This window comes from Tenrec ecaudatus, chromosome 5, assembly GCF_050624435.1.
Source record: "Tenrec ecaudatus isolate mTenEca1 chromosome 5, mTenEca1.hap1, whole genome shotgun sequence".
Taxonomy (NCBI): Eukaryota; Metazoa; Chordata; class Mammalia; order Afrosoricida; family Tenrecidae; genus Tenrec; species Tenrec ecaudatus.
Window position 1 is genome coordinate 76,504,262 of NC_134534.1, and position 10,693 is coordinate 76,514,954.

At 39.1% G+C, this 10,693-nt stretch overlaps 1 protein-coding gene across 11 annotated transcripts in view; it reads right to left on the reverse strand.

Annotated features, from left to right (window-relative positions):
• The window catches only part of YTHDF3 (YTH N6-methyladenosine RNA binding protein F3), a 29,816-nt gene extending 21,760 nt beyond the window's left edge, over window positions 1-8,056 (reverse strand). Inside the window, exons 1-5 of one of the 11 annotated variants that reach the window (XM_075549633.1) lie at window positions 7,831-8,056; window positions 7,233-7,257; window positions 5,851-5,918; window positions 3,907-4,052; window positions 1,455-1,540 (exon numbers count right to left, since the gene is read on the reverse strand). In XM_075549633.1, coding sequence (XP_075405748.1) covers window positions 1,455-1,540; window positions 3,907-3,964 — 144 coding nt within the window. In that variant the 5' untranslated portion in view covers window positions 3,965-4,052; window positions 5,851-5,918; window positions 7,233-7,257; window positions 7,831-8,056. Of the gene's footprint in view, window positions 1-1,454; window positions 1,541-3,813; window positions 3,878-3,906; window positions 4,053-5,850; window positions 5,919-7,232; window positions 7,258-7,740 lie in introns of all 11 variants that reach the window. The other 10 variants (XM_075549631.1, XM_075549639.1, XM_075549636.1 and 7 more) reach the window with 10 other exon arrangements.
• Window positions 8,057-10,693: the final 2,637 nt, after the last annotated feature.

The window sequence follows — 10,693 nt, forward strand, 5'->3', positions numbered from 1 at the left end:
TAACTTCCCCTAGTAGTCCCTGAAGCATGTCTGTGTGATGCCAAAAGCTACTCTTCCAAAGTCTGTGAGAATGACAAAGTACAAACTGTTACCAACTCAATCAAAGGAGTCTCTTAGGTAGTTACAGCCAAATTGTTTTAAAAATTCCTTAAAAACAGAGTTTGAACAAGTTGGAGAAACTTTATGAAATCAAGTAGTAAACAAACCAATCCAACTGCTTGGCCCAAATAAATTCCTCAAATTTATCTATTCAACTTATCAACAATCGCTTAGTTCAATATCCCTATATCTCAAAATACAATTCTTCAAGAACTACACACTGTTATAAGATTACTATGAGCCTGAATATGTTGAAAGTGTATCAATAAATCTCATAGCAAGTAATCTTCCCATAAAATATTTTCTTACTTTTAAAAACAAAAATTGTTGAAATAATAAAATTAGATTTTACAAATTATCAAGTGGATGTCTTCATTTTTTTGAAGTAACCACATTTTTATAGATAGCCTCACCAATTTTTATTCTTTACCATTTATTAATTTTCTCCCAGTAGATGCCAGGACTATATAGTTCAGCAGATAGAAGGCAATGATTAGGAAAAAAAATGACCAAGTGCTAGATCAGGTTGTACATACCTATACCTTTCTATAGTCCTAAAAATAATCTTACAAACTAAGAACTGTTGTAAATATTCTCTACCGTTGTACAGAATTTGGTCCCTTGTTATTTTATACTTCAAAAATTCCACCTGAAAAGATGTCAGGGCATTTTTTTTTTTTTGACAAAAAAAAAAGCAGTTTCAATCCAAACCTTTTTCTCTAAAGAAACAGGCCAATAGTAAAAAAAATAATAATTTAGGATAGTGACATATTTCTATTAGGAAGCAGATATGAAGACTGTATAGGTATCAAAGATCACCAATTCTTTCCTAATAACTAAATCAAACACAGAATTGTCAAAAGTCACCAGTTATTCGATTTGATGAAATGTCCATGTTCATAATAGTAAAGCATTTATAAAGAATTTAATTCAAACCCACTAAGTCAGAAAGCTAAAATCTCTATAGATTACTCTCAATGAAATTAAAATTACAATGTCTTATTAAAATTTTTTAAAAACCGTAAAACAAAAAACTTCAAGCAAACTCACCCTGGCTCTCAAATGCCTAGGCTAGCAAACCTTCTAATTTGATTTTGCTATAAAGATATGGTAACATTAAAAGATTAAATTATCTCCACATTGCAGCAAAATAAAAATTTTCCCGTTTAAACATTTTATACCTTTAAATTTCAGCTATTTGTAATAGCTAAAGGAAAACTCTTCCACCTGCAACTGTTATATACTATTATGTAAGCACACTAGAAGCACACTAGTTTCTTTTAAATAACTATGGATTTGAAGAATATTCTAAAAAAGTTTAACTTCCTAAAATATAAGTCTGTAAGAAAACTTACCTGATTTGTCTGGCTACTTAAGTATGGCTCAAAATCATCATCATTTACAGCATCTTTTTGATGAATCGAACCATTTTGTACTGAAACTAAAAGACAAGCTTGCATTAGACGCGTTATAATGAACTTAGAGCACAACGTAATAATTACAATTCTTTTCATACTGACTCAGAAAATATTATCCTAAGCCTTTTTCAATTTACTTTAAATCTTTCTTATGGATAAACCTTTTTGGATATGAATATTTTGTGTGCTACGAAAAGAACTTTTAAAAGTCTTATGACATATACACCTAAGATTACACGAATACCATACAAATCTCACACACACACACACACACACACGCACACACACACACACACACACACACACACCCCTTCCCATTAGCAAAGCATAAAATACCCCGATCTCAACACTGCAGTAAGCAAAGTTTTATGAAAGAGTTGGAAGGCTGCTTTCTGAATCCAAAACACTAAGTCAACCAGTGCTGTAGAAAATAATTTCTGAATGTTCTCTGCCTGTATTTAAATTTCTGTATTACTTAGTTCAATCATGGTAATAAAGAATAGAGTAACTTTATCTATGGGTAACTGAAGTTATAGTATATGTTTCCAATTAAGAAAGTTACTAAAGTTCACTTAAAATGTCAATGAATAAATATGATTACAATTATTAAAAAAACTAAAATGGACTTTAATCCTAAGCCAAGAAATATAGAACTTTTGATATTAAAGTTCAAATAAAGTTATCAACTCTAACTCTTGGAACACATGAGAAGAAAGCTGGTCAGAACCTACTTTGTTATGGCAAATTTGTTCAGAAGCCATTTCCATAATTGCTCTATAAAGTTTTTTGCTCTGTGGATGCTGTCTGAAGTGCTTTTGAGCACAGACTAAGGTAAGAAGGCCCTAGATTTGAATCCTAAATCTACCACTCCACAGACTGAGTAATCGCCATTAAGTGACTTAATCTTACAACTTATCTGTTCAAAATTTTTAATATTACCTAACTCCTTTCCTCTCAGGATTAAATGACAATACACAATCATTTGGAAATTACATAAAGATATTATAAGATTCAAATAAAACTAGAAATGACTTTTAAAACAATAAAAGATGCTTTACTAGGCAAAAACTTGATATGGTAGTACTACTGTCTATTAAAGTAGATTAATTACTGTATACCTCTTTTGAAACACATGCGATGAAAATAGTTGAAAGTTTTTAATGGATGCAGATTAATATTTTTAGAAACAAAAATAAGTTAGTCTCGGGAAATTTATTGCTTTAAGATAGTCCACCACAAAGTATTATAAATTAAGGTTTAAAACAATGGGTTTTTGTGTTCCTTTGTAACATGAGGGGGCAGTACAAAGTTCATGAATAAAATCCCACTGTTTCAATTCTATTTTTTTCATGAAAGTTTCTGAAGTCCCCTCACACAGTAATAAGCATGCCTAATTTTACCAATGAGTTCCAATCACTTAAAAATGTAATTTTATGAGTTGTCATGGGAGCAAAGTTAGTGAATTCACATAATTCTCGGCCAATCACTGAGTAGCAATGCTTGTTCAAAGAAATGATGCTACTCAGTAGTCTGCCAAGTGGGTCTCTTAAGACACTACTTCATTGCCCCGCTGAGGCAGCAAAAACAACGTGAAGGTCAACTGGATCCTGGCTCCCTTGGAGTGGTTTAACAGTATATTGACAAGGACTGGATCAGGCTGTGCTAAAAGTGCCACCATCACCCCCTACCACTCCTCCAGTTTAAGTTTGTAACAACGATGGGAAACATGGTTACTTCTGGTGCCATTATAAGGCTGGGGCTAATTATTTGGGGCTAAGGAATGCTCACATACTTTCTGTCCCTTACCACGAGTACTTTACCACTTTACTCCTTTATCAAAGGTAGTCATGCTCAGCCTACTACATCTTTCTAAAAAGAGCACTATTAGACTAATATCTGGTGGTCACTGTTAGACGCTGCAGTCCACTTCAAAATTACATCTCTTGAATTCATTAGATACTCAAAACCTAATCCACATGGCTACTTAAAAAATGTAGTTACTCATTTCCTCTTGTTCTATCCTTTTTCTTCTAAGAGGCTGATACTGAGAACACAATATTCTCACACTAATTAGTCTCTACCATTTTAAAATGATACACAAAGTACCTAAAACTATTATAAATCAATCTAAGGGAGAAATAGCTTATTAATAGTATTTCACATGGACTGACAAGCAATTTGCATTAAATTAGAATCCAAATAAAATGCTAGCCCTTGAATTTCAGAAGCATACCTTCAATTAATTTAACTGTCAGAGACTTTAGTTTTTGAACATTACTTAATGATGATCTACTACCTTGAAGACTGAACGCCATTAAATAGTAATGAAATCCAAGCCAGTTCCATAGTCTGTAAAAGATCTTCAGGGAAAAAAGAACAGATGACTTACATGATCCTTCGCCTGTTTCCTCTGCTCTATGAAGCAGAGTCAAATCAAGATAGAACATGGGCCTTAGGAGCCAGGTGATTCTTTGCTCTGGTCCTGACTACATCAAGTTAGGAAAGTCAACAGATCTGTGCATCATGTTTCCCCACCTACAAAAACAGTGACAATACCATATACCCTCTATCTCCTTATAGGAATGTTTTGAGAATTAATAATAAAATGAAGCCTAAAATAATGACAGCAATGTTCTTTGAAATCATTTCTGGGGTGGGGAAGTTGGGAGAGGACACAAAGAATATTGCAAAATTACAGAGCAATTTCCACTACTTTTCTGAAAATTAAAACACAGCCAAATTCAAGCTAATTCTTTTCACCTGTAGTTATGCAAAACAATGCACATCATCCCTAGGTTGAAAGGGGAGAGGGAGAAGGCAGGAAAGGAATTCTTTTCCATATATTTGCTAATATATAAAGGTAGGGGATATGGAAAAGATGACAACAAAAACTGATACTAGAGGAAAAATGGCATCTGACTCTTCGATCCACGGGTTCTTTCAGGGACACCTTTATTCCAGCAAGCAAATCTTCTATTCTTAACAAGTAAGTAAACTTGATATAAAGTAAATTTTCAATAATGCACCGAGATAAAAAATTATTCTTAAATTTCTACTATCCTTCAGTACCAGCCTTGTCAAGAATAAAAGGAACTCATAATTAAGAGGGTCAACCTATAAACTAAAAAAAGAACTCAAACTTATGAACAAGTAAACCTAGGATATTACTGTTCAGATTACACAAGCATTTTGTTTTATTAAGAGATTTATATAGAATTCCTTTCAAATGACAGTTCCTTTAGTACATTCAAGTCAATAAGGGTCTACAGAAAAGCCCTTAGCAGAAAATAAAAACACCAAAGAAGCCAGGTGCTACACTACTATTGCCAATTGAAGATAATTAGAAAAATTAAAAAAAATTAATATAGCATCTTTAAAATTACATTAAGTCAACTGAAAAAGACTATGCTTTCAAAAATTTAACCACCACCAATTTTCAGGGACATGCATTCTTCATAAAAATTGATGTTTGAAATTCAGTTTTATTACTCATTCTTACTACACTGAGACTGCAGTTGAAGGATAATAACTTTGCTTTCTGCTCCTAAAAAGTAAACAGAATAATTACAAAACAATTTTCTAGCTTAAAAACCAAGTTAGCTATGGCAGAGTAGGTTTTTCCTCAAATAAACAGACAGCTTCTATTTGTATTATTGGAGGTGCTGCCTATCTTGTAATTCTCCCTCCAGAGGCATAAGAGTGCAATAAACATATACATACATCTATCTGTGCACTTATACCATCTACCACTGTCAAGTAATTTACGTGATCACCAATAGTTTAAGGCCAGTAGTCTTTCCATCCTGCTGCCACTAAGGCAATGAATCTGACTGCACTTTAGAAACACATGAGGCAAAGGAGGTGAAAGAACTCCAGCAAACACAATGTCTACTGTAAGGACAACGATCCCCACAGCCTATAATGGGGCTTGTGTTTACAATTACTCCTTTTTTACAGACAGGGGAATTCTGACCAATAGACAAAACGTTATTCAAGTTTACTTGGCAAGTCAGTAGTCAAAGGTAGTCTAGTATTAGAACTCAGAACTCCTAGGAATCTCAGTAAAGAGAAATAGAAAACAAACTTCTTAGAATAAAGAACTAGCCAAATAAATACTCATTATGTCTAACTAAATGCACCTAACAAGTGATACTGATGGATTAAATTTTTTCAGTAATCAAAAATAAGTATAAATCAATATTAACACTTAAGTAAAATGGTGATGTCCAAAATCAAGTTTATAGCAACATAGTACTGATTTAAACTGTTGTAGGTTGTCTATTTTGTTCTCTCAAACAAGTTATTAAATACTTCATAGAACTTGCTTACTTACCTCATGGCAGGTAACACAAAACACTTAGCATTTCAAATAGCCTTGCAAAGTGCCACCTCCCCAAAGATCTAGGATAAAATAATTTATACTAGGCGATAATGACCACAAATTTCACATATCTCCAAGTCTATATACTTCCTAATGGCAGGTTATCAAGAGAAATTAATGGAAAAGCAACATTCTTTTAAAATTTACAATTTTTAATCAATGTCCTATTCCGAGTCTTATGCTTATAACATGGAAGATTCTGAAAACAATTATAAAAATTTCCAAATGTTTATTCTCTAGCAGAAACAAAGCAGTAAAGCTACCTAATACAGTACCACGTAAATGGCATGTATAACCCCTTATAGAAATTATACCACTCCAAAAAACTAACTTACAAAACCTAATGTCTAATAGGAAAATACAGGACACCCGACAAATTCTAAACTAACCATATTTACAATGGCAAATAAAAACCCCAAGAAATAGCGTACCACTAAGTCACTGAACTTAACACCTAAAAAGCAAGTTTTTTCTAAATCAAAGTTTGCTACTACAACAAAAACATGAAGCATCATTCTTTCATGTTATTCCACACTCTATTACAAAATGTTATATAAGTCACATTAATGCTATTTAATTGGCACTGCTCCAGGATAGCAGTTATTGTTCTATACTTACTAATGTCACATGATTACTGTCATAATGTTTAAGTCATCTGACTGCACTGTTTCATGCTAATAGAAAATACACATATTACACATATTTAAAGATGCTTTCTTTAACCAAACAGTAATCAATCATATAGTCCTGGCAGAAACTTAAAACAAATTATTTCTTTCTCAGTCCTTTCTAAAACATCCTATTAACACCTTGCTATCAAAATTACAGAGCAAGATGAGATTCCTGTACAGTTTTGATTTCTCACATGTTATTACCTCACTGCAAGTGACTTCCACAGAATCAGTGATCAACAGCATGGCAATTTTGATTAACGTGACAGGGATTGCGATGTGAATTGCACATCCATTTAAAGAAGAGGTGTCAAGCCAAAATGTCCATTCTATGAGCTCATTTGCCTACAGTGATAGAATCTCTTGCAGAAATTACATAATACAGTACACTGAAATATTAGATAAATACCACTGCATTTACAGTTAACACTGCAATTGAAATATGACTAGCAAAACCGCTTCTAGTACCACTTTTAAAGTAGCATCAATGCAGGGTACTACTCAAACCTAGGTACCACGATGGATGAAGCTTTTCTTCAAGCCAAGATTTTACATTGGGAAGAGCGGACTGCATATAACAAACACCAGAACCCAAACCCCACAGTTCCAAAGCAACATCAACCAAGCGCTGATGAAAATGAGGAAAAACAAAACCAAGCTCACCTTTATTTCCTTGTCCTTTAGGTCTCTGGAGCAAGAAGAAGGATATGACAGAAAGAAAAAAAAGAAGAGAAGTATGTTACTCAAAGACAAGTTATTTTCAACAATGCGCGTAGGAGTAAAACCCATCCCCATCCTCCACTGCCACCAATTCTCCAAACACCTTCCGCTTTCAAGCCTCCTACCCCCCCACTCGGAACCGTCTCCTACAGCTCGCCTGCTTTCAGTCCTACATCTCCCGTCCGTCCTCGGGACGTGTCCTAAGGCCCCGAGGAACCAACCTTTCCCCACTGAGTCGCAGTCCAGCGCCCGCCCGCCCGCCCGCCCGCCTCGGCCGCAGTCTCCGGGGCCAGCTGCACGGCTGGGCCCGGGCGGCAGGACCGCAGCAACTAGCGCCCAGGCACCGTTATGGGGCCGGCAGCGGCGGCGACGGGGAGGAGCCGCAGCCCCACACGAGGGTGGAGCTCCGGGGCTCGGGCCTTCGGCGAGCCCGGGGCCTCTGCTCCCTCACCTGATCCACGCTAGTGGCTGACATTCTTCACCGCAACCCGAGCGCTGCCGCCGCCGCCGCCGCCGCCTGGGCCTCTCCCCGTGCACTCACAGCAGTTGGCTGCCGCCCTCCGCCGACGGTGCTCCAGCCGCCGCCGCCGCGACCGCTCGCTGAGATGCCAGAAACCGGGACTCGCACTCGGGCGTCGGCGGAAGGGGCCCGTTCTTCCGTCGGCACGCTCCTCTTCCCCCGCTAGCGCTCCGCTTCTCGGGTCCACAATGGCGGACAGACTCCCTAGTCTCACTTCCGCTCCGAGTCGCCCTGACCTTCCGCTCCCCACTCTGACGTCCACGCTCACCTCGCTCTTCGCCACCCACCCCCTCCCCCGCCCCCTTACTCCCGCCACCGGCCTTGGCTCCGCCCCCGCGTCGGCACGTCCCGGACGCGGACGTGCACAGCCCACCCTTCGGCGCAGGCGCAGAGGCGCTCGTCCGCTGGTGTGGCTGCAAGGGTCAGCTTCCTGCGAGTGCTGCCGCACGCAGATTCCTGGGGATTCATCCCGCTCGGAAGTGGCAGGGCGCGCAGAGGGTGGCTCCCTCTAGAAGGCTGGCCGGAGACTGAGTCTGTCTCCCTCATCAAAGGATGGGGTTCGGGTGGGCGGGCGCTGAGAGGGACCGCTACCACGACCGCCCGCCGCAGGTTGAACGGAAAGCGGGCGCACCCTAGCATCCCCGAGCCTCCCGCGCCCCGGGCCGGGCTTGCGGGGCCGTTAGCGGGAGCAGCGTAAGTGGGTGGGTGAGAGCTTTGTCATGTGGAATAAAATAGGTGTACCGGCCGGTGTTGGTTCTTCGCACGCACGCGAACTAGGTCGGGAAAACGCACTGTGTCCTCGTGATTTCCAGAGTCCAAAGTTTGTCACCCAGTTGGTGGACTTTGTCCACCTCCTGTCATTGTTTTTGATTGCCTTGGCACAAGAGTGAGGGGCGTTTTTGTTTTGTTTCGTATGGTTTTGACCTCCCCGACAGATCCAAGGCTAGACTTTCGATCACTGGAAAGAACTCACTGCCTTATGGGACAAAGTGGAACTGCCCCTGTGGGCTCCCGAAGTTACTTGTCTACAAATGGGCAAAACCCAAAGAAGCCAGTTTGCAACAGTAACGTTAACAATGAAATGAAACTTAGAAAGTATAAATTGTTGCATTAAAGGAATATTGTGGTGTGCAATGCAACAGCATTTTGAAACCACTGAATGATAAAGCAGAAACTATCTCAAGTATCTCACTTTTACATAAAAAAGTCTTCAAGAGGCATTTTCAGGCCCACCTCGCTCAGAGAGGCTTGACCTTGCCACGTTTGCTGGTTTTCCTGTACTGCTGAGCATCATTAGCATTTCCCAAATGTTGGCTTTCAAGCTGTCCAATTTCCTTATTATCCACTTACATGTAGACCCTTTATTATTATTTTAAGATTTCTAAAGCGTTTGCTGCTTCCCGCTATCGGGAGTGAGGGTGGGGAGGGTTGAAAGATACAAGTCTGTCCTGATAGCTCAGCTGGTAGAGCGGAAGAACAGATGAAAGATAATATACATGAGGAAGCTTACGAAATGTTGCAGGCCTTGTCTTTGAATCATAACTATTTTGGCGGAGCCTTGTATATCCTCGGAAAAGTTACAACCTCACTAAGCCTTAGTTTCCTCCTGAGTAAAATAGGGTCATACATTTATACAATTCTTGGTCCAAAGTAACAGCAAACTGTGGCTATGGTTCTTTGCTAGGTGATTGCCAGAATAATAGGCTCTGAATACTCATTATCCGCATGTGTCCGCCATTGTAATAGTTGTTAGTCATCCTTGTGTGTTAAGTGCTATTATTAAAACAGACACAGTGAAATTGAAAAATATACCCCAAAATAACATAGTCACTGTGAGCACTAGGCTTTAAATCATAGGTCCCCAAATCTATTTGGCCTACCGCCCCTGTTTCAGAAACAAAATATTCAGCGTCCCCCTAGCAATTAAAATCTTTCATACTGTATCTCGTAATCCAGAATAAAATGCAGGTATCTGCTTTTTGTGTCCCCCCTGGCTGGTTCCTACAATGCCAAGTGGGTGGCATCACCCACTCTGGGAAACACTGGTTTAATACAGGCCGGTGGCATAGTGCAGAGCTACTGTTGTACAGTGAGTTACTAACCACAAGGCCAGCAGTGGAACCTCTCCTCCAGTCCCTCCCGTAAGGATTTATGTCTAGCAAACCCAATGGAGCACTTTTATCCTGTCCTATAGGATCACTCCGAGTCAGAATCAACTCAGTGCCAATGAGTTTTGGGAGGATTTGATGTTCTGACGAGGATCTCTTTTTTCATTCCTGCCCCCACACAGACTTACCCCTTTATGGTCCTTCTTTCCAGCAGCGAGGACAAAACTTCCAAAATAGTGCTAGCTATCATTACATATAAACTCATCAAATTGAATTGAATAACTAACATTTATTTTAAGTACATCTTCATGCTACCAGCTATATATAGATGTGCTTTAAAAAGTGTTACTGTAGACCCAGAACAAAAAAAAATCATGTCAATGAGGGGGAGCACAGAATGAAGACCCAAAGCCCATCTGTAGATAATTGGACATCCCCTTACAGAAGGGTAACAAGGAAGAGATGACCAGTCAGCGTGCAGTATAGTACCGATGGAATATATAACTTTCCTCTAATTCTTTCATGCTTTCTCAACCCAAAATATCATGACCCCAAATATGGCTAGACCATAGCATGTACACTGGTACAGGTAAGAGCTCATAATGCAGGGAATCCAGGACAAATGAACCCATGAACCTCTCAGGACCAGTAATGAGAGTAGCAATACCGAGAGGGTAGGGAGAACAAGGGGAAACCAAGCTCAGTGATCAACAAACAGCAGAAAAGTGGGTGAAGGGAGACAGCAGTCAGTGTGAGACATGAAAAAATAATTTATA